Source organism: Hibiscus syriacus, unplaced genomic scaffold (assembly GCF_006381635.1).
Source record: "Hibiscus syriacus cultivar Baekdansim isolate YM2019G1 unplaced genomic scaffold, ASM638163v2 tig00112989_pilon, whole genome shotgun sequence".
Lineage (NCBI taxonomy): Eukaryota > Viridiplantae > Streptophyta > Magnoliopsida > Malvales > Malvaceae > Hibiscus > Hibiscus syriacus.
In genome coordinates, this window is record NW_024063433.1 from 299,454 (window position 1) to 323,568 (window position 24,115).

At 34.0% G+C, this 24,115-nt stretch overlaps 4 protein-coding genes across 5 annotated transcripts; 2 read left to right on the forward strand and 2 right to left on the reverse strand.

Moving 5' to 3' along the window:
- Window positions 1-356: 356 nt before the first annotated feature.
- Window positions 357-2,447, forward strand: LOC120185153 (F-box/LRR-repeat protein 12-like). Of its 2 annotated transcripts, XM_039189445.1 has the most exons (3): window positions 357-517; window positions 845-989; window positions 1,069-2,447. In XM_039189445.1, exon 3 carries the CDS (start codon window positions 1,198-1,200, stop codon window positions 2,365-2,367), a length of 1,170 nt encoding a protein of 389 aa, XP_039045376.1. In that variant the 5' UTR covers window positions 357-517; window positions 845-989; window positions 1,069-1,197; the 3' UTR covers window positions 2,368-2,447. The 2 variants fall into 2 exon arrangements, with proteins under 2 accessions (XP_039045376.1, XP_039045375.1); XM_039189444.1 differs by having other exon boundaries at window positions 845-2,447.
- On the forward strand, window positions 492-1,187 carry LOC120185166 (uncharacterized protein At4g08330, chloroplastic-like). Its single transcript, XM_039189458.1, has 2 exons — window positions 492-517; window positions 845-1,187. Exons 1-2 carry the CDS (start codon window positions 492-494, stop codon window positions 1,185-1,187), a joined length of 369 nt encoding a protein of 122 aa, XP_039045389.1.
- A 1,429-nt stretch (window positions 2,448-3,876) lies between the features above and the next one.
- LOC120185181 (peroxisomal membrane protein 13-like) lies at window positions 3,877-6,274 on the reverse strand. The gene is made up of 5 exons (XM_039189474.1): window positions 6,138-6,274; window positions 5,548-5,784; window positions 5,137-5,471; window positions 4,449-4,541; window positions 3,877-4,309 (listed from the first exon to the last, which is right to left on the reverse strand). Exons 1-5 carry the CDS (start codon window positions 6,160-6,162, stop codon window positions 4,103-4,105), a joined length of 897 nt encoding a protein of 298 aa, XP_039045405.1. The 5' UTR covers window positions 6,163-6,274; the 3' UTR covers window positions 3,877-4,102.
- A 4,092-nt stretch (window positions 6,275-10,366) lies between these two features.
- On the reverse strand, window positions 10,367-24,014 carry LOC120185167 (cysteine-tryptophan domain-containing zinc finger protein 3-like). The gene is made up of 2 exons (XM_039189459.1): window positions 23,795-24,014; window positions 10,367-10,561 (listed from the first exon to the last, which is right to left on the reverse strand). Exons 1-2 carry the CDS (start codon window positions 23,972-23,974, stop codon window positions 10,367-10,369), a joined length of 375 nt encoding a protein of 124 aa, XP_039045390.1. The 5' UTR covers window positions 23,975-24,014.
- Window positions 24,015-24,115: the final 101 nt, after the last annotated feature.

Here is a 24,115-nt window from a genome sequence, read left to right on the forward strand (position 1 = left end):
AACCCTCTCCGCCACTGGTTTTACAGTAGTATATCAACGGCGATAGATACTCATCTAATCCCATGTTCAGCTTTGCCACGTGTAAACATTGCCACTTTGACTTTATTTTTTCAAATGTTCCATCTTCAAAATTAAAATCAAGATGAGATTTTTATTCTTCTAATAAACTAATGATAATAAATCTGAATTGTTCACATAAACAGGTAACTCTGATGATTTTATATTTTATGTGAATTGTAAAACAAACATATTACTTAATAAAAAAGAAAAGAAAAATCCTAAACGAAGACAAATACTCAACTGGGAACGCATCCTCCTCCATTGTTATAAAAGCCAAAAAAAAAAAAACTCTCCTTCTCTCTATAATCTTCCCCATCCCCAACCATTCTTTTCTCCGACCACAAAACCTGCGATTCACGACGTTTCTGCTATTGGACAATCCATCGCCGTTGAAAATGGTCTCTGTTTCATTCTCCTGATTTCCAAAGACGATGTCCCAAGCTGACATCTCTTACAGGTAATATTCCCATTTTAAACCCTTTTCCTCGCAATGCTTCGTTCACGGGATCATCTGGGTTTTCAGTCAAATCCAGAAATCATTGTATTTTTTGATGAAATTTGCCTAAGTTTTCAGTTATTTAGGGGCCTGATCATGTATTTTTAGCAACGCATGTAGTAATTGGAGTCTATTGATAGTTTTATTTGTGAAAAGATTAATCATCAATCATTTAATGAAGGTAGCTAAATCTCATTATGTGTTGTGATATTTTGATCTTGTATTTGAATCAAAGGTCAATGCTTTTTTTTTTGTAGAATTTACTGTATTTCGTTATGATATATGCAGCTGTGGATCTTGTGGGTATCCATTGAACTTGACCTCATCCAATCGAATCACCTCCAGTATAGGCTCTGAGTATCACAAATCCGTAAAGAAGGGTCTTATCTCTTTTCTGTCTGTTGATCTTAGTCGATTCACGCAAGTCGATGAGGTACATTGTTTTCCTGTTAGCTGGGGCCGTTATCGCTTAAAAACTAAACTCCTTTGCCGTAAATGTGGGGTTCATATAGGATACGGGTACGGAGATGTGCCTGCTCTATGTGGTTTTGACTCTCCCGACTCATCTGGTGCCGCTTATAAAAAGTTTTCCATAAAGATCCGAGCTGTACAGCCTTCAGAAGAGTGCTAACAAGTTTGACATGGTGGACGGTGTTACTTCAATTATGCTCCTACCTGATGATTGCACCTGTTCTATTTTCAATTTTCTTGGCTGTAGGACTGACCGAGAATCATTTGGCCTAACTTGCCACCGTTGGCTTAATATTCAAAACTTGCAACGTCGGTCATTACAATTCCCATGTTCTTTCAGTATTGTTGGCCCTTCCTCGTTATCTCAAAGCTTTACCGACATCAACTCATTCAATTTTCACAGGATTCTCACCCGTTTTCAGCATTTAGAGTATTTATGCCTTTCCGGTTGCACAGAGCTAACGGATTCTGCCCTAAACTACTTGAGACCCTATGGTTCAAGACTGCAAACCCTATGTCTGGACTGTTGTTTTAGAATCAGCGATTATGGGATTTCCCTGGTTGGTGATGGTTGCCCCTCCTTGACCACTCTAAGTCTTTATCGATGCAACATTACTGATACCGGGCTAGAAGCTTTAGCTAATGCTTGCTTGGCTTTGAGGCGTGTGAATCTTTCTTATTGCCAACATATATCTGACTCCGGGTTGAGTGCTCTTTCTCAAGGATGCTGTGAGCTTCAAGCAATTAAGATATCCAATTGCAGGGGTGTAACCGGCGTTGGCTTAAGAGTTTGGTCATCATCCTTGGTTTACATTGATGCTGAATGTTGTAATCTTGAACCCAAGGGAATACTGTCCATTGTTAGTGGAGGTGGGCTTAAGTTTTTGAACATCGCGGGTTTAAGCTGCTCAAACTTGAGAAATGGATTGGAAGCAATTGGGAATGGATTTGCGGCGGGGCTTAAAATCCTCAGTCTTCGAATGTGTAGAAGTGTCACTGATGCTTCTATTGTTGCAATTGCAAAAGGATGTCCGCAACTTCAGGAGTGGAACCTGGCATTGTGTCATGAGGTTAGGGTTCTTGGATGGGCTTCCATCGGATCAAACTGCCATAATTTAGAGAAACTCCATGTGAACCGATGCCGAAACTTATGTGATCAAGGGTTGCAGGCTGTGAGAGAAGGGTGCAAACAGCTCTCCATTTTGTACATGAACCGGAATGGCTGCATATCGGATACAGCAGTGGAGTTGTTTAAACTGTATAGATGCGATGTGAAGATTAAGTTTGAAGAAGTAATGTCGATAGGGCCTAATTGGGGAAACTTAGACAGCTATGAGTAAAAGATTGATCATCTTTATTTGGGATGAAATTAGAAGAATTTGATGTTATGTCTTCTACACGAGGCAATTTTCATACTGCTTGAGAAACTGCTTAGGTTTTATTGTTTTGATCTCTTGCATTCAGTTAGGACAAGATATCAAGAAACTAAAGCTAGTAGATAAACTTTATGTTTGATCTATCAAGAGACTGCCTCTCCTCCACTTTCATTATTCTTCGATTATTCTGGTTTTTGGAAGATTGTGTTTGCTAATTCTATATTTTATTTTTTGGGGTTTGATTATTTATCTCATTTATTTTTAGACCTGATATGCTAAAATTTCTAAATTATATCTCTTTTCTTATTTAGGTGCTTAAATTTTTTTGGGTCAATGTAGGTGTCTGATGTTACAGACTTTATCATTTTAAGTGTTTGGTCTGTCACAATTATTAGAAACATATTGCCAACCATTCGAAATCTAATACTTGGTGTGTTTATAGAGAAAATTTTAACAATTGTCACAGATCATGCACTTAAAATAATAATATTGATAACGTTATGTGTAGCACATACATTTTGAAAAAAAAGTTTAAACACTAAATAAGGAAAAAATATATTAAGCTTTTTTTGGATGTGAATTGAAATTTTAAGTTTATGTGCTATGTATTCTTTTAGTTAAAGAAAGAACTCAGGTCAAATGATATTATTATTAGGGGTGAATAAAATTTGATTTGATTTTAAAAAATAAAAATATTTTGAATTAATAGAATTGATTATTCAATATTTAAATCAAACTGATTTTTGTTTTTGTTTTCAAGTTTGAATAAAGATAAAACTTTTATAATTCAAATATCTATAAATTGATTAATAAATCTGTGTATATATTCATGGGGTTATAATCATTTCAAAATGAATAAATTAATCATTTTCAATAAAAAATCTAAAAATAATTTTCAGATTTTTAAGAAAATGATATATTTTCACTTATCCAACTGTTAATTTTATATTTTTCAAAATAAATTAAGTATATAATAATTAATTATTAAATTAATTAAAATTTGTATAAAAAATTAATTAAAATTTTAATAAGTTTAAACTTTAATAAGTAAATTATAAAAATATTTTCATAAATATGTAAAAATATAAAAAAACTATAAATATATTCATAAAAATTCATTAAAATTCTAAAATATTCTCAAAACAATTTGAAGTATACAACAATTAATTTTTTATTTCATTAAAAAATTTAATAGATTTAAATATTAAACGAGTAAATTATAAAAATATTTTATAAATTTATAAAAATGCATAAACTATAAAGTTATGTATAATTATCATAATTTTTATTAAAATTTTAAAATATTCTTTAATAAGTTAAGTTATATAATAATTATTTTTGTAATTAACTAAAAATTTAATAGATTTAACATTAAATAAATAAATTATCAAAATCTTCACTCGATTCTACTAGGTCAAATTCACCCTCACCCTCACCCCTGATCATTGTGACTACCCTTTTTTTCAACAATAGAAAATCTATTTTTATTGCCTTAGCATTCAAAGATGCAACACATTTATGGCGATTATTCTCTATTTTTTAACACTAGTGGAGTACTTGCTATATTTAGACGATTGCACATTCTTCACACGAGCCCCACCTAGGCCTAATCATCAAGCGGGGTAATAACTGGTCCAAGTAGCTGTATCTGCCAAGCCCTTTTGAATTTCAGGTCAATCTCGAATTGTTGATCGTCAAACTAATTTTCTCCCCATACATTGTCCCATGCACCACTTGGAGCAGCCTTGGGCCCCTCAATAAAGTTCTGATTCCCATGAGGATTATGGGGTCCTGGAAGTCCAGGAGGACCTGGTTGATTAAACTTTCGGGGTTTCGTTTTGATTCCCAGCAGTCTTAACACAAATCTAGCCAACTCTCCGTACAATAGTCCCCCACGATCGAAAAGCTGCAAATATTGATGCCATGAGTCAACAGTAACAAATTTTACTCTGATTCAACTATTATTATTTATGAAAATCAACTCCAATTTGATAATTCTACATCAAGTTGGAGAAATGGGAAGGTAAACATAGCAAAAGCAGAACCTGAAGAAGGGCGGTCATAAACATGTGGAATGCTTGTGTATTTTGGTCTATCAAAATAGATACCCGACCAAAGAAGTTGACAACACCTTGCATCTGCAATCAGTAAAGAAAGCAATTATCACTATGACTCGGTTAAAATGCAACTTGGAAAATTAAAAACCACAGAGGTATAGATTCATAAGTATATGTCATGCAACAGTGGCCCCAAAAAGTAAAAGGATAAATTCTCTCTTTTTTAGTGCACACAATTCTTTCTAACCTTATATTCCCGAAATATAATCAGGCTCACAGTAACCTAGAATATAAACAGATTGTCAAGAAAGTTAAGAGTTAAATAACAGCCCTCAATTGTTTCTGACATTTTAGAGTTAAAGATTAGTCACAATGGATATGCACTCCAAGATTCTGAGAAACCTTGAACCAAGCCAGAAATGCTACTGATACCTTCCTCTCCACATGTCTATTTAGTTCTTTAGAAAATGAACAGTGAAATGATGAAATACATGAAAATTTCCTAGAGTGCATATTTTGACCTCAAGAACAGAGCAAACGAAAGAATAGGAGTCAAAAACTAAAGGTGGAGGGTTTCCATTACAGCTAGGATCGAACATTCTAAGTAACAGATGATATTGTTTACATTTAATCAGATAAAAATTAAAAGAAAAAAACAAGATTCAAGATAAATTACCACGCGGAGGAAGGATATCCAAAAGCCTGGTGGGGATGGGGGAGCACCAAAAGGATTATTTGGATCTTGCTCACCATATGGACCCATGCCCATCCCATAACCACCCATTGGACCCCCAAAACCACCGAGACCACCGCCATACATTCCACCACCGTACATTCCAGAGTTCCCATATAGACCACCATAGCCTCCTCTATACATGTTGTTTCCATACAATCCACCGCCATATGAACCTAAACCACCTCCATATGAACCTAATCCACCACCATATGAACCTAATCCACCACCATATGATGAACCAAACCCAGAGTTGTAGTTTAAGCCAGAACCATAACCTGCATCAAGCACCAAATTAGACAAGCTCCACAATAAGTAACTGTCGATATTATAATAGATAAATTAACTCTTTACCTCCATAAGTGCTTCCATAATTCTGTTGCTCCCAAGGCCTGCTGGGTAAAGGCCTACCAACAGCATTTCTATTCACAGCAGCAGTCGCATCAGCAGTTGAAACAATTTCACCTGGTCTAGCTGTTCCGGATGACTCGACCACATCACTTGTGCTGCCAGGCGATGGTGGCTTAAAGGGCCCGGAACCAGATGTGCCCCCAGCTTGCTCCCATGGTTTAGGTGGAGAGCCACCGGTAGCTGCAGTCGAGAATGTCAATTACAATCAAATTGCACAAAAAAAAAACAAAAACAAGGGGAACAAAAGATCAGTTGCAAATAATTATATTTGTTAACACCCAATCCAAGCTAATTATCCTTTAATTTCTTGACCTAATTCCATCATTTAAAAAAACATAAGAAAACCCCATAATTGAAACATAGATTAAATGGATTCTTCATTAATCGAGCAGAAACAACAAAACAAATCAAGCAATAATAAGAATTGAAAACCCTACAAGTATAGAATTCTAAATCGAATTGATAAATAGTTCAAAACACGATGATAAAACCTAACAAAGATCAAAAGAACAAAGAAAATGAAGAAATCGGACCTGGTTGTTGGGAATTAGAATCCATGGATTCTGGGTCAGATTAAGTGATGAAGGAATTTGAGGACAGCGTTATTGCGCCTCGGACAAAGAAAAAAGGAATAAATACCGACGACTTTCGCGTATTAGTTTCCTTTACCCCTATTTATTTCTTCGGCCACTCACTATCACGATGACTTTATCTTCTCGAGTTTTTTGCTTGGCCTTGGTTTAGTTAATATATATATATATGATAAACTACAATAGATATCACTAAACTTTACATATTATATCATTTATACATTAAACTTTTAATTACTCTCATTATAATTTTAAATTTTGATTTGACTTTAATTATATCACTAAGTCATTAAATTTTAACAATATGGTAATATGAATGAATCTTTTACTCTTTGCGATGACTCTAAAAAAAGGACATCATTTTGATGCTATTATTGATGTTCAAAACAACGTCATTTTAGATATTAAATTCTAAAGATGTATCGATTTTACCATTAAGCTTTTTTCAACTCATGCCAACCTCTCCTGACTCTCACTTTTTCCGTCCGCTTTGGCCCATCCCATCACTTATTATTACTTTTAAGTCATGTGATCATTTTGAAAAAAAAATTAAAACCATAAGACAACAAAAAGAAATCTTAATATAATCAAGGGACTAATTGCATGTGTTACCCAAAATGTGTATAAGCGTAAAAAATGTTAAAATTTTGGTCATCGGCCTCCCCATTTGACGGGTCTAAACCTCCTTTAAAATGCTTGATTTTGGTGCATTAGTTGAATAAAGAAAAGCTTGAATTCTACACCAATTTTAGAATGCAGATTTTGGTGGCGAATTTCCCCAAAACCACCTTACATATCATTTTTTTCTTTTTCAGGCACTGTTCAGAGTTTATTTCTTGATCTAATATCTTTGGAAGGAAGACGTGTTCCTGTAGCGCGCCTTACTTTGATCTGAAATCACGTGGGGTAAGGCGTACCCCTAAAGCGCGCCTTACGAAAGGCGTAAAAAATTCGAGTGTAAATATTTTTAAAATAGTGTCTAATATGTAATTAATTTATATTAAGATAATATTTGTCTAAAAACGTCAACTTTATTATTATTTTTTTTTTGAAAAAAACTTTCTACATTAAAATCTTTAAATTTTCTTTTACAAATTTTTCTATAACTCGACAAATTTCGATTTTTGCATGAAATTACACAATACGTATAATCTAGTATAGAAAAACTTTAAATGTAAGTATTTTAAAATATGAATAATTTTATAAAAGTTTTATAACTAGTATTTATTTTACAAAAATGATGATGATGATGATAATAAATATTTTATAATTTTAAAAATTATAAATTTCATATATTTTTAAAAATTTATTGACTTTTAAAATTAATTGTTTAAAAATATTAAAATAAACTTTTAATTACATTTGAGGGATCAAATGAATTATTATTCATTAATTATTATTTTTTAACAATAGTTAATAATGTTTATTCATTTTTAATAAAATTATTTTGATTTTTGCATTAAATTACACAATACGTATAATCTAGTATAGGAAAACTTTGAGGTTACATATTTTAAAATATGAATAATTTTATAAAAGTTTTATAACTAGGATTTATTTTACAAAATGATAATGATAATAAATATTTTATAATTTAAAAAATTATAAATTTTATATATTTTTGAAAAACTTATTTACTTTTAAAATTAATTGTTTAAAAATATAAAAAAATATTAAAATAAAATTTTAATTACATTTGAGGGATCAAATGAATTATTATTCATTAATTATTATTTTTAACAATAGTTATTAATGTTGATTCATTTTTAATAAAATTATAATTCAATATTTATTTTATGTTTTTAAAATTAATATTATAAAGAATATTTTAAATAAAGAGATGATTTTTTAGCATTACATTCTTTTTTATTGAATTTTAATATTTTTTAGCTTTACATTCTTTTTTTATTGAATTTTATTCACTTTCAATTCTTTTTTATTGTATTTTTATTGATTTTTTAAAACAAGTGAATAATAATTCATTTGATCCCTCAATTATAATTAAAAATTTATTTTAATATTTTTAAATAATTAATTTTAAAAGTCAATAAATATTATTAACCAGTGTTAAAAAATAATATGACACAAAAAATAAACAAATAAAGTTGGAATTTTTACACAAATATAATCTTAATAAAAATTAATTATATTTTAGCACCATTTTAAAAATATTTACAAAATTAACATCCGATTTTTTACACCTCTCGCAAGTCGCACTTCAAGGGGAGCGTTTACCCCACGTGGTGTAAGACACACTACAGGGGCGGACTTTAAAAATTAAACAGTATCTAACAGAGAAATAATGATTATAAGAGTGATTTTTTTTTTTTGAGAAAATCGCCGATTTTGGTGGCACTCCTAAACAATATAATTGAATTTTGTTTTTCTGTTTTCCCCTACCTATTAATATTTAAGCGGTTGTACAGTTGCTCTGATGGGTCGGATTAATATATATTAAAAATTTCATTAATTAATAAATTGAGACAAAAAACAAATATATATTAATAAATTGAAGGGTAAAGTATACTAATGGTCACTGAACATTTCTGAAGCTTGCATTTAGGTCCCCCAACTTTTAAAACTTATAATACAATCTCTTAACTTTTAATCCGTTTGCAATATGATCCCGTCGTTAAACCGTAGATGACATGGCAGTTAGATACCGTTTGCAGCTATGAAAATTAGGGTAAATCATATAAATGGTCCCACCAATTTTTTCAAGCCTGCTCGTCTCTCTCCCCAGTCCCTATTATCACTCCCTAAGAATTACTAAAACTATATAAGCTCTCCCAAGTCCAACTACATTGTTTGGCCACAGCTGGCGAGGCACTTGGAAGAAAATTGTCATTCAATAAAAGAACACAGGCCAGTGAAAGTGTTTTTACCTATCAGCATCAAGATGACCGACTTGAAGATAGAAACCTCTCCCACAATCAACAGCAATTGCCACATTTCAAATTTCAGAATTTTACAAAGACTTAGAAAGACATGTTTAGGGTAAATAAAAGTCTACTGCCACAGAAAAGAAGAATCATTAGAGGCAAAGGTATCACAAAGCAGAAAATGAAGCAATCAAATGGGCAACGAAGTGCGTGCCAACCTTTGGAGGGGAAAAAGGAAAAACAGAACTTTATTTTAGCAACCTTGTTAGTATCTCTACCGATAGAATTTTGCACCAAATATCTTTTTCCTATATTCTTTCAACTCATCTTGATTAATCATAAAGTGTATACATGACAGGTAATACGGAGGCTGACTTGCACCAATACAAATAACAAATGTAAAACTGAATGATTACTAAAACAAGAACGGTTAAGTGCAAGTTATGTTCCTCCAACTCTTCATCCTTTCTGAAGAAACCATGTCCAACACCATGTAAAGAATATTCAGACATAGGTACATGAACATGACACTCCCAAGGACACTTCAAATACATAGAGAAAGTTTCAAAAAGATAAACATATCCGTGCAGGAAAAATACTTATATCCGACACTCACAACCAAGTTAGACTAACATAGAGGGCAAGAGAATTAAGAAAACCCGAGACTGCCAACTATAGTACTATGCTTCTTGGTGCTTGAACTGATAAAACAACAGTTACTGTGGCAAATGGACAAGCAGTTGCTGCTGCATATTCCGATATTTTCCTAAAAGAGATATCTAACAAAAACGGTACTAACAAACTAATTAGTCAGGTGAACCAAAACTCCCAGAGGAGCAGTGATGTCACATCATTTGGCGAACTCTACTGTTAGAATTCTACCAATCTGTGCTTTGATCGATGGTGGGATTTCTCTATAAAAGCTATTTCTTCAACCAAAATTCTTTTGGGGTGGAATAACCTATTTATACGACTTGAAACAATTGTAATAGAAACCCTAAGAATAGCATGTCCTCAATACCATCTTGAGAAGGTCATGTCAGAATGCAGTTGAAGCTCACAAAAGAAAATACAGAAAATCCCAGATTTATCTTGTATTACACACATGTACAATGAGTGTCGGAAAGCAGGCACTTGTCAGTTCTTCAATATAATTGTTATGCATTGCAACATAGAAAACTGGCCATCCCATTTGCCTTTTCTTCTTAAGAACTGCATAAACATGGATTAACCAATCAAAAGGAAAAATCCCTCCTAGTATAAAATCCTGCTTATCAACTACTACTTTTCTTAATAGCCAATGGCTTCCATCGCATTGCGTATTAAACGTAGCAATCCCTCTATGTCTAGAAAGTTAAAATCAAGAGCCTTTTTCAAAGAATATATAACTTCCCCATTATCATCCCCAGACAAACTTGATTTAGCATGTATAAAAGCAATTCGTGATTTCCTTGAAGCTTCCATGGCATGATTTACATCCTGTGCCTGCAAAATGTATCACATTTTGTTTTGGTCATCATGGACATGGATCACTAAACTTATACGGGATATACAAGCTAATAGGGAATAAAATGACATAATCTATGAATAAGAGAGAGCCAAAAGACATGGTTCATTAGCAAGACCTAAGAACCTCTTGTGCTTTACAAGCAAAAAATTCAAAACCATATGCTCAGTTTTAGGATACAGAAACCATTAGGTGTTAGGAAATAAACCGAGTACAAGTAATTTCCCTATAACCAGATTTGTGAGAATGCGAAATAAAAGCGGAAAAATAATACCCGAAAATTGATAACGGAGTTCAGCCAATTGTGCTTACGTCTTCGGGCTGCTGCAGATCTTTTACTAAGAGAGAAAATTTACAGTTGTTTACAAAACACTCACTACTCACAAGAAAGCTCTCTAGTATAGGAAGAAAGAAATGTTTTGGGATGATTTTAAAGCTAAATGAGCTAGGGTATTTATAGTTGAAGCTTAGGACTAATCTTGTAAATACCCTAAAGTGTGCAATGGCTAAAAAGGTAATTAACCCATTTACAAATTTAATTAAAAAATTGGGGCACCGAACGGTGCCCCCCTTTGTTGAATTTCTGCCCACCCAATTTAAAAGTTTTGATTTCCAGGCGGTGCCCACCTTTGTTGACTTCCAACAATCTCCCACTTGAAGACTGATTTTAATCTGTCTTCACACCTTGATCAATGCAGCAGCTTTTCTAGTCCTGTTACTCTAGCATGCCAACTGAAGCTGAACACAGCTTCAGTTTTTCCGTGGTCACCGTCTTTGTCAACATGTCTGCCGGATTTTGAGCTCCACTAATCTTTTCAAGTTTCAAAATCCCATCTTCCAGAAGAGACCGAATAAAATGACATCTCAATTGTATATGCTTCGTTCTGGAATGAAAAGACGGATTCTTTGCTAGATGGATAACACTTTGACTATCCCAATACAAAACATTGTTTTCTTGTTTCTTGCCTAACTCTTCCAAGAAACTTTGGAGCCAAACCATCTCCTTGCTGGCTTCCGTAACAGCGACATATTCTGCTTCAGTTGTGGAGAGAGCAACTATCTTCTGTAGTTGAGAAACCCAACTCACTGCAGTACCTCCTAGAGTATAGACATACCCTGTAGTGCTCCTTCTGATGTCAACATTTCCGGCTAAGTCAGCATCTACATAGCCTGTCAGTATCGTATCTCCACCTTTGAAACAAAGTGCTTTGTTTGTAGTACCCCGCAGATATCTGAGGATCCATTTGACAGCTTCCCAGTGTACCTTGCCTGGATTATTCATGTACCTGCTAACAGCTCCCACTGCATGAGCAATATCTGGTCTGGTACAAACCATGGCATACATCAGACTTCCAATTGCTGAGGCATACGGTACATTCACCATGTGTGCACGTTCTTCCTCCGTCTTTGGTGATTGGTCTTTGGAGAGTCTGAAATGAACACCTAAAGGTGTACTTACTGGTTTAGCATCTTGCATGTTGAACCTGGAGAGTACTTTGTTGATGTACTCAGCCTGTGATAACATCAAAGTCCCCGACTTTGTGTCTCTCTTGATCCTCATCCCAAGAATCTGCTTTGTAGCTCCCAGATCCTTCATAGCAAACTGCTTCGACAATTTTTGCTTCAAGTGTATAATCTCTTGCATGTTTGATCCTGCAACGAGCATGTCATCAACGTACAACAATAAAATAATGAAGCTATTGTCGAACCTCTTGATGTAGCAACAATGATCTGCTTGGCATCTGGTAAAACCATTGCTACTTATGAAACTATCGAACTTCTTGTACCACTGTCTAGGAGCTTGTTTTAAACCATACAAGCTCTTCTTCAACCTGCATACCAGGTTTTTCTTGCCTGCCTCTATGAAGCCTTCTGGCTGCCTCATATAGATTTCTTCCTCCAAATCACCATGAAGGAAAGCTGTCTTTACATCTAACTGCTCAAGATGTAAATTCTCTGCAGCTACAATTTTCAACACCAGTCTGATTGTATAAAGTTTTACGACTGGAGAGAAAATTTCATTGTAGTCAATACCTTCTTTTTGCTAAAAAGCCCTTTGACAACCAATCTTGCTTTGTAGCGTTTTCTCTCATCGTGCTCTTCTTTGATCCTGTAAATCCACTTGTTATGGAGCGCTTTCTTACCTGGTGGTAATTCAGCTAATTCCCACGTCTGATTTAAACAAAAGCGAGTCCATCTCATCTTTCATGGAAGACTCCCACTTGACTGAATCCTCCACTTGCATTGCTTCATCATAGCACTCTGGTTCACCATTGTCAGTCAGCAACAAGTAGTGCAAAGAAGGAGAATATCGTTGGGTTGGTTTAGGAATTCTGGAGGAGCGTCTCAGTTCTGGTGTGCCTGGTTCTTCCTCTTGAACTGCTTCAGGACTGATCTGAACATCATTTCCAGAAATCTCCTCGAACTCAGTAAATTCCTTTGTTTCAGCTTCGGTATTACTTGATTCTGCGGTTGAACTGTCTTTGTACATCACATTTTCATTGAAAATGACGTCTCTGCTTCTAATGATCTTCTGATTTTCGTAGTCCCAAAACCGATAACCAAACTCATCACCACCGTAACCAACAAAGGCACATTTGTTGGACTTACCATCAAGTTTACTTCTTTCAGCAGAGTCTATGTGTACATAAGAAATACAACCAAACACTCTTAAGTGTGAAAGGTTTATTTTTTCTTGCTCCAAACTTTATCTGGTATTCTGTCATCTAAAAGAACTGAGGGCCCACTGTAACATCCCAAACTATGAGTTAGTGACTTAATTGTAAAGTTTCAGAATTTGGTGATTAAAGTAGAAGAATGGGTTAGTTCAATGATTTATCTGGAAATAAATTCTAAAAGATGTTAGTAATTATAAAAGGTATTAAAGGGCAAAAGAGTCATTTGACCAAGAGATGAATTAAATAATGTTATATATATATGGATAAGGATGGGAGATTTTCCAGAAATCTCTTCTCTCTTTTCTTCTTCATTTTCTCTTCTCCACGTGAAAAACTCAAAGCAAAGGTGAGTTCTCTAATTTCTTGATTGTTTGTTGATTTTAAGCATGAGTTTTGATCCTTAGAGATAACTAAGCTTAAGGAAAGCTTAAGTTATCTTAAAATCAAAAGATGAAGAAGTTATAAGAGATTTAAGAAAACGAGTTTTTATAGGGAATCATGGAATAGAGTTGATAAGTTGAATTTTAAGTTGAATTTGACTTGTCATCTATGAGAATAAGAATATAGAAGTGTTAGAATTGTATTTAGAACATATGGAAAATTAAGTATGATTCTTGAATTTCATATGAATAGGATTTTGAAGTTATAATGATTTTCATGGATATAAGTTAGTTTAAGTAATGGTAGTTGAGTTTAATGACATGGTAGGGGTTTAAAATAGAAGAATTGAATGAAAAATTGATGATTTTTGAGCTTAAAATATAATTTCTGGGTAGAGGGAACCGATACCCTATGAATGGGAATCGATTCCCCCTCTTGAACGAAAAAATTCCAGTATGTTCAGGGGGTATCGATTCCCCCCAAATGAAAATATAGAATTTGATTCATAAAACCGGTTTAAGTTATTAACATAAAGTTTAAAGTTTAGGCTTCTGATAGTTGTTTTGAAATGATATATTTATGTAGATATTGAGCCTAAACAAGTTCCGGAATAATCAAAGGATTATAATCGAATCAAAGCAAGGCTAAGGTGAGTGCATCTTATTTTATAGAATTATATGGAAATTGGACTTGTGATAAGTCTATTTCCTATAGTTATAGTGCATGAAGTATTGATTATAAGTATGTGAATGACATGAAATGTATGTATGCTTGATTATATATGTTGACATGTTTTTGTATGTAATGATATAATGACAAGATATAAGATATGCGACAAGATATCTGTAATACCTAAAATGGTGATATAAGTTGTGTAATAAACCATGTGAATTGATATAAATAATTTAGAGAATAAATAGAAAGGTGGGATAAAATAAGTAGTATTTACTTATAAGGTAAAAGTAGATTATATGAACAGATAGTATTGATAGGTCACATAAGACTACATGTCCATCTTTTAATGTAATAAAAGTGTATATGTGAAATGACATGATAGGTGATAAAAATCGTGAGCCTATATGAATATGTGATATATGTGATGTATGGGAAACATATGAGAACAAGATATGACAATGATTTACATGTCATATGAACACCAGAGAAGTGATATTTCCTATAATTATAGTACATGAAGAAATAAATTTAAATATGTGAATGACATGATTTTTATCATGTATGAATTCATGAGTAAAAACATGTGTGAATATGATTGGTATGCATTATGTCATGTGAACATAAGAGGACAGAGCATAAATTATATGATATGAGATTCATAAATACATGTTTATGAGATATATGTTTACACACACATATGGTATGTGACAGAAGAGAATGAACATGTGATTATAAGATCAATGATTACACATACATTTGGTACACGACTGAAACGAAAAGATATATGTTCATAAGAGAAAGGATATGAATAAGTAAATTGACTGTTAGAAATGATAATGCCCATGGTATATGATAAGAGAGCTAGTGATATAGTTGGCATGCCAAGAGTTGAGGGTATACCTATGTTCTAAGGAACATATGGACAGAATTACCTATGTCTTTCGAGACATATGGACAGTATACCTATGTTCTACGGAACATATGGACAGAATTACCTATGTCTTTCGAGACATATGGACAGTATACCTATGTTCTACGGAACATATGGACAGAATTACCTATGTCTTTCGAGACATATGGACAGTATACCTATGTTCTAAGGAACATATGGACAGTTTACCTAGGTTCTTCGGAACCTATGGACAGTTGCCGAGGATCTTTATGACCTCTGGATAGTTACCGAGGTTCCTTGTGACCTCTGGATAAGTCCTTCGGGACATTGATCGAGCTGTAGTAACAGCATATGTGTGCACAACCTCAATGTACTCACATACCTTAGGTTCTCACTAGTGTACATGGGCTAATAAAGAGATTAAACAAACATACTGAATGTGATATGTATACGATGGGTTTATAAATGGTTATCAAAGGTAAATGGTTTGAAATGTGTTATATGAACCATATGATGTTTTGTGTGTTTCTTAATGATAATGATAGAGATTATGATAATGATGGTATATGTTTATGTATGCTTTATGTTATATGAAATATTATATGTTTTATATGCCTCACTAAGTCAACGACTTAGCGTGTGATTGTTTCACACGTAGGTTTCGAGAAGAGTAAAGAGTAATGCGGAGCAAGACAGGTCAGTTCTCCTTACCAAATGTCTGGTCAGAAAATATATGTATTGTATATAGAGTGTAGTTGGCATGTAGTCTAAAGATATAAATTGTATGAACTCTGATATATTTTATAAACGTTTTGAATAAGTTAAATGTTATAAAAGTTTTTAAATTACTCACTATTTTATACGAATAAACGTTTGAAAAGTCAATGTGACACTTCGGACTCGTATCTGGGTCGGATACTGGTTGGGGGTGTTACATTTAATGGTATCAGAGCTACGGTTTAGCCGATTCTAGGCTAAAAACGAAGTCGAAAGTGTTTTAAAAAGTGTACATGCCAACACAAAGTGAAAAATTTTCTGATCTGATAGGGTAAGGAGTGTGATGTCTTGTTAATAGAGTTAAATTGTTATGTTATATAAGATAAGTGAATACTGGGAATGAGTTATGAGATATATATATATGTTTATATATAATATGATAGATGATATGTGAACATATACAAAAGACATATGTTATATGATATGAATTGGAGGATCATATGCACACGTGATATGTGATAGAAGTAATGATATGAGCACATGAATATATGAGAGCTTCCAAAGTGAAGCACAAAGTGATAGACCTGAAGGTAATAGCATTCACCTGCCCTGGCCAGGCAGGGAGAAGAGCGAAAACCTCAGGGAATGCCTGTATAAGATTAGAGAATGATTCAGGATGTTGAATGATATTCCGATGTGTTTTTAATTGTATACTTCGTTAACTCATAGAATGAATGTATCGAAATAGTTAAAAGAGTTATGAGCACCCGATCTCAAGGGTGAATTTGAGGAAGGCTCTGTTGTTACAGACCTTTGGATATATGATATGATGATAATGCTAGAAGATGTTCATTTCTCCATAGTGGGGAAATTAAACTGAGAAGTTTGTTATTATGTGGATAAGATGGAATATGGTGAACGAGTGTCACCATAAGGATGTTAAAAGATCAAGTGGCGCGGTTATTGTTTGTAAAAGAGTTTGTATTCTAGATGGAAAGAGTTAGCATTGGCTAACCAGAGAATGTGATAAAAATGTACTGGGAATTATAAGATTATAAGATATTGTCAGGATATGATAACCAAATCTGAAATGAATATGGATATGGTTATGTATCTTGATCATACAGATATGATGTAGGCAAAGCGATAAGCATTGGTATGTTTAAAAAGTGGCTTTAAAGAAAAAAATACAATACAAGAGATGATAAAGAATAAAGTTCGGTATAAGAAATAAGGATATCAAAGTTATGAGGATGCAATGAAGATTGTTACACAGAGATGAATATAGGTGATAAGACAAGAGTATGTGAACATGAAAGGAAAGATATGATTTGTGTATAAGGAATAAATAAAGGAAGAATGGAATAAAGAAATGAAAAGGGATTAAGGATCAAATACGATAAAGGTTATATGGAATGTAGATGATAATTTTGATATATAAGTAAGAAAAGTATGTAAGGTTATATGAAGAGATTATGTGTATCGTAATACAGACAAGGATGAAAGAATGAATAAAAGTTTGGATTGTGGTGAATTAATTAGAAAATGAGGAAAGAAATCAATTGATTGATTTTTGATGTTGAGTGATAAGAATTGATGTTACTGTCTACAGGATAAGTAATATTATATGAATGAAATCAGAGTTATGAATTTGAAACAAAGGGATAGTATTGTGTATAAGGAAGAGTGTGGAGATGATAAGGATTTGTACTTTAGAATGAAAGAGTTAGCGCTGACTAACAAGATTTTGTGATGAAATTGTATTGGATATAGTTGTATATTTTGATTACGTAAATGTGATATAGTGAATGAAGTGATGATTCGTATGGAAGTGTAAATGATAAGTTCGATATAGAAACACGAAAAGTGGGTAAGGTGATGTGAAAATATTGTTTGACTCCTTAAAGTATATGTATAATCACAATTGAAGAAGATTTAAAGTTGTGTTTTGGTCAAATGATGACGAAATACAAGTTTGGTATGGTTATAAGGTAATTAGAGAGTTATGAAGAAATAGATAGATTTATGATATAGAGTGATGAGATGGATGTTACTGTCAACGTGATGAGTGACATTATATGGAATTTTAGAAAGGTCAAAGGAAAAATGCATAATCGAATGAGAGAAAAGACAATAATGGATTGGTATTACTGGTTATTGTTTATATGATAAGCAACAGAAGATGAATGTATAAACGAAAAAGATAGTTGGAAAACTAAAGAATAAGATAGTTGGAAAAGTAAGTTTCTGATGATGACAAGAAAGAATAAGTCAGGGAAGCAACATAAAAACATTAGAAGATATGTTCTTATCAAGATGTGCAGTGAAAATTCGAGGACGAATTTTCTTATAAGGAGGGAGAGTTGTAACATCCCAAACTATGAGTTAGTGACTTAATTGTAAAGTTTCAGAATTTGGTGATTAAAGTAGAAGAATGGGTTAGTTCAATGATTTATCTAGAAATAAATTCTAAAAGATGTTAGTAATTATAAAAGGTATTAAAGGGCAAAAGAGTCATTTGACCAAGAGATGAATTAAATAATGTTATATATATATGGATAAGGATGGGAGATTTTCCAGAAATCTCTTCTCTCTTTTCTTCTTCATTTTCTCTTCTCCACGTGAAAAACTCAAAGCAAAGGTGAGTTCTCTAATTTCTTGATTGTTTGTTGATTTTAAGCATGATTTTTGATCCTTAGAGGATAACTAAGCTTAAGGAAAGCTTAAGTTATCTTAAAATCAAAAGATGAAGAAGTTATAAGAGATTTAAGAAAACGAGTTTTTATAGGGAATCATGGAATAGAGTTGATAAGTTGAATTTTAAGTTGAATTTGACTTGTCATCTATGAGAATAAGAATATAGAAGTGTTAGAATTGTATTTAGAACATATGGAAAATTAAGTATGATTCTTGAATTTCATATGAAGGATAGGATTTTGAAGTTATAGATGATTTTCATGGATAAAAGTTAGTTTAAGTAATGGTAGTTGAGTTTAATGACATGGTATGGGTTTAAAATAGAAGAATTGAATGAAAAATTGATGATTTTCGAGCTTAAAATATAATTTCTGGGTAGAGGAACCGATACCCTATGAATGGGAATCGATTCCCCCTCTTGAACGAAAAAATTCCAGTATGTTCAGGGGGTATCGATTCCCCTGGGGGGTATCGATTCCCCCTAAATGAAAATATAGAATTTGATTCATAAAACCGGTTTAAGTTATTAACATAAAGTTTAAAGTTTAGGCTTCTGATAGTTGTTTTGAAATGATATATTTATGTAGATATTGAGCCTAAACAAGTTCCGGAATAATCAAAGGATTATAATCGAATCAAAGCAAGGCTAAGGTGAGTACATCTTATTTTATAGAATTATATGGAAATTGGACTTGTGATAAGTCTATTTCCTATAGTTATAGTGCATGAAGTCTTGATTATAAGTATGTGAATGACATGAAATGTATGTATGCTTGATTATATGTGTTGACATGTTTTTGTATGTAATGATATAATGACAAGATATAAGATATGCGACAAGATATCTGTAATACCTAAAATGGTGATATAAGTTGTGTAATAAACCATGTGAATTGATATAAATAATTTGGAGAATAAATAGAAAGGTGGGATAAAATAAGTAGTATTTACTTATAAGGTAAAAGGAGATTATATGAACAGATAGTATTGATAGGTCACATAAGACTACATGTCCATCTTTTAATGTAATAAAAGTGTATATGTGAAATGACATGATAGGTGATAAAAATCGTGAGCCTATATGAATATGTGATATATGTGATGTATGGGAAACATATGAGAACAAGATATGACAATGATTTACATGTCATATGAACACCAGAGAAGTGATATTTCCTATAATTATAGTACATGAAGAAATAAATTTAAATATGTGAATGACATGATTTTTATCATGTATGAATTCATGAGTAAAAACATGTGTGAATATGATTGGTATGCATTATGTCATGTGAACATAAGAGGACAGAGCATAAATTATATGATATGAGATTCATAAATACATGATTATGAGATATATGTTTACACACACATATGGTATGTGACAGAAGAGAATGAACATGTGATTATAAGATCAATGATTACACATACATTTGGTACGCGACTGAAACGAAAAGATATATGTTCATAAGAGAAAGGATATGAATAAGTAAATTGACTGTTAGAAATGATAATGCCCATGGTATATGATAAGAGAGCTAGTGATATAGTTGGCATGCCAAGAGTTGAGGGTATACCTATGTTCTAAGGAACATATGGACAGAATTACATATGTCTTTCGAGACATATGGACAGTATACCTATGTTCTACGGAACATATGGACAGAATTACCTATGTCTTTCGATACATATGGACAGTATACCTATGTTCTACGGAACATATGGACAGAATTACCTATGTCTTTCGAGACATATGGACAGTATACCTATGTTCTAAGGAACATATGGACAGTTTACCTAGGTTCTTCGGAACCTATGGACAGTTGCCGAGGATCTTTATGACCTCTGGATAGTTACCGAGGTTCCTTGTGACCTCTGGATAGGTCCTTCGGGACATTGATCGAGCTGTGGTAACAGCATATGTGTGCACAACCTCAATGTACTCACATACCTTAGGTTCTCACTAGTGTACATGGGCTAATAAAGAGATTAAACAAACATACTGAATGTGATATGTATACGATGGGTTTATAAATGGTTATCAAATGTAAATGGTTTGAAATGTGTTACATGAACCATATGATGTTTTGTGTGTTTCTTAATGATAATGATAGAGATTATGATAATGATGGTATATGTTTATGTATGCTTTATGTTATATGAAATATTATATGTTTTATATGCCTCACTAAGTCAACGACTTAGCGTGTGATTGTTTCATACGTAGGTTTCGAGAAGAGTAAAGAGTAATGCGGAGCAAGACAGGTCAGTTATCCTTACCAAATGTCAGGTCAAAAAATATATGCACTGTATATAGAGTGTAGTTGGCATGTAGTCTAAAGATATAAATTGTATGAACTCTGATATATTTTATAAACGTTTTGAATAAGTTAAATGTTATAAAAGTTTTTAAATTACTCATTATTTTATACGAATAAACGTTTGAAAAGTCAATGTGACACTTCGGACTCGTATCTGGGTCGGATACTGGTTGGGGGTGTTACACCCACGGTTGATCAGGTAAGCTGCAGTGTTGATAGCTTCAGCCCATAGAAATTTGGGCAATCCGGCATGTATCCTCATGCTTCTGGCTCGTTCATTCAGAGTTTGTTCATGCGCTCTGCTACGCCATTCTGCTGCGGTGTTATGGGAACTGTTGTCTCCATCTTGATCCCATTGTTTGCGCAGAAATCTCTGAATCTACTATCTCTGTACTCTCCTCCATTGTCAGACATCAACCGCTTGACTTTTAAACCAGTCTCATTTTCCACCATGGCCTTCCATTTTCTGAAGGTATCGAAGACTTCTGATTTCTTCTTCAGAAAATAAACCCACACATTCCTTGTTGAATCATCGATGAAGGTGACATAATATAGTGAGCCTGCAAGAGATGGAACTGGGGATGGTCCCCATACATCAGTATGAACCAATTCTAACCTTTCTGCCTTGGGAGTCTTGCCAATCTTTGTAAAGCTGACTTTCTTTTGTTTACCAAAGATGCAATCCTCGCATAATCCGACATCTACATTCTTTAGATCCGGCAGCTTCCCTTTTGACAAAAGTATCTTCATCCCTTTCTCGCTCATATGGCCAAGCCTTTGGTGCCATAGGTTTGATTTTCCGTCAGCATATGCTATTGCAATGATATTCTCTAAATTCGAGGTTACATAGAGAGTATCAGTCTTCTTACCACGAGCAATGACGAGTGCTCCTTTGGTAATCTTCCATTCACAATCTGAAAAGGTTGTACTATAACCTTCTCCATCAAGTTGTCCAACAGAAATCAGATTTCTTTTGAGGCCAGGAATATGTCTCACTCCTGTCAGCTTCCAGGTGGTCTGGTTTGGCAGCTTTAGTCGGATGTCTCCTTTTCCGAACGATCTTCAAGGTTTCATCATCAGCAAGATGAACCTTCCCAAAATCACCACTGATATAGTTCTCCATGATTTCTTGGCATGGGGTGGAGTGGAAAAATGCCCCTGAATCCAAGATCCATGATTCAATCGGACTGTTGACGCTTAGAATCATGGCATCACCTGTCTCCTCTGTCATGTTGGCAGATTCCTGTGCGCCGATATTTTTCTTCGGTGCTCGGCAATCTCTTTTGAAGTGACCCTTCTTGCCGCAATTATAACAGGTAAAATCTTTATTTCCTGTTCTTGATTTCCCCCCTTCTGGATTTCGATCTGCCACGATTTGAATTTCTTTCTGAAGTTCTCCCTCTGGACTCCGTGTGCAAGGCTGAGGAGGTTGATGCTTCACCCGATTCTCTCCGTCGGATTTCTTCGCTCAATACCAGATCCCGAACATCGTCGAATTTTAATTTGCTGTTCTCCGACGAGCTACTGACTGTTGTAACAGTAGCATTCCAACTGTCTGGTAGAGATGATAAGAGAATTAAAGCTCGAACTTCATCATCGAACTCAATTTCCACTGAACTCAACTGGGTTGTGATTGTGTTGAGTTTATTTAGGTGTTGTGCCACCGATGCCCCTTCCGCCATCCGCAAATTAAATAATCGTCTCATCAAATGAACTTTGTTTGAGGCCGATGGCTTCTCATACATACTGGAGAGAGCAGCCATAAGACTTCGCCGTGGTCTTTTCCTTTGCTATGTTGAAAGCAACATTGCGGGATAACGTCAGTCGGATAACTCCGAGGGCTTGTCTGTCGAGAAGAGCCCAGTCTTCATTCTTCATGCCCTCTGGTTGTTTTCCTGATAGGGGTTGATATAGATTTTTCTGGTACAGAAAATCTTCAATTTGCATCTTCCAAAATCCAAAGTCCGCACCATCGAACTTTTCAATTTTCACCTTCCCTTCGTCTGCAGCCATCGCTCCCAATCGAATCTGACTTCGTTTGGATCGTTTCTGACAATTTCTGCGAACCGCCGTGTATTAGAACACCTCCGTCGACAAACTCGTATCGCCGATCGAATTTTACTGTTCACAAATTCACTATTCACATGAATAGTAACCCGAATAGTAACCTCGCAAAAAATTGACAGAATTCACAACCAAAAGCTCTGACACCAGTTGTTAGGAAATAAACCGAGTATAAGTAATTTCCCTATAACCAGATTTGTGAGAATGCGAAATAAAAGCGAAAAAATAATATCCGAAAATTGATAACGGAGTTCAGCCAATTGTGCTTACGTCTCCGGCTGCTGCAGATCTTTTACTAAGAGAGAAAATTTACAGTTGTTTACAAAACACTCACTACTCACAAGAAAGCTCTCTAGTATAGGAAGAAAGAAATGTTTTGGGATGATTTTGAAGCTAAATAAGCTAGGGTATTTATAATTGAAGCTTAGGACTAATCTTATAAATACCCTAATGTGTGCAATGGCTAAAAAAATAATTAATCCATTTACAAATTTAATTAAAAAATTGGGGCACCGAACGGTGCCCCTGTTGAATTTCTGCCCACCCAATTTGAAAGTTTTGATTTCCAGGCGGTGCCCACCTTTGTTGACTTCCAACAGTAGGTATAAGGGATAGAAAAGGTTTGTGAGAACGTTAAAAAAACTTTTGGGCATTAGACCCAAAAAAACACTGTTACAGTGTAAAAGGTTGGAGTGTTGGGGATGGGGGAATGTTCAGTAATGCTTTAGCGCTCATAACATTAAAAATACATTAATTGCACATTCAAAATCACCGAATTGCACTTACAAAATTGAGGAACCGCACAAAGTTAGGGCGGTTTTTAGCAGAAATAACATGATTTCCAGCAACCTGGGGAGAGCTAACACCTTTTGGAAAAGCAACCTTGTCTGCTGTCATTGGGTGGTTTAAATTATCAACATCAGAGGCAGAAGAAAAAGGAGATTCGCCTGATATGGAAACATCCATCAATATCAAGAAAAGAAGTTAAATAAGCTGTCAACTCTTCTCATTCAGCAGATTTAAAAAGATTTTAATGACCATAAACTAGCATACAAAAGAAAGAAAGCAAGAAAAGGAAGTGATAATAGGGACTGGGGAGAGAGACGA

Coding starts and splice junctions, on each gene's coding strand:
- LOC120185166 (XM_039189458.1), top strand. CDS start 492: ATGTCCCAAGCTGACATCTCTTACAG. Junction 518..844: donor CAAGCTGACATCTCTTACAG/GTAATATTCCCA, acceptor TGATATATGCAG/CTGTGGATCTTGTGGGTATC.
- LOC120185153 (XM_039189444.1), top strand. CDS start 1,198: ATGGTGGACGGTGTTACTTCAATTATGCTCCTACCTGATGATTGCACC.
- LOC120185181 (XM_039189474.1), bottom strand. CDS start 6,162: ATGGATTCTAATTCCCAACAACCAG. Junction 5,785..6,137: donor TTCTAATTCCCAACAACCAG/GTCCGATTTCTT, acceptor TCTCGACTGCAG/CTACCGGTGGCTCTCCACCT. Junction 5,472..5,547: donor TTATGGAAGCACTTATGGAG/GTAAAGAGTTAA, acceptor TGCTTGATGCAG/GTTATGGTTCTGGCTTAAAC.
- LOC120185167 (XM_039189459.1), bottom strand. CDS start 23,974: ATGGATGTTTCCATATCAGGCGAATCTCCTTTTTCTTCTGCCTCTGAT. Junction 10,562..23,794: donor TTGTGCGGTTCCTCAATTTT/GTAAGTGCAATT, acceptor TACATTTTGCAG/GCACAGGATGTAAATCATGC.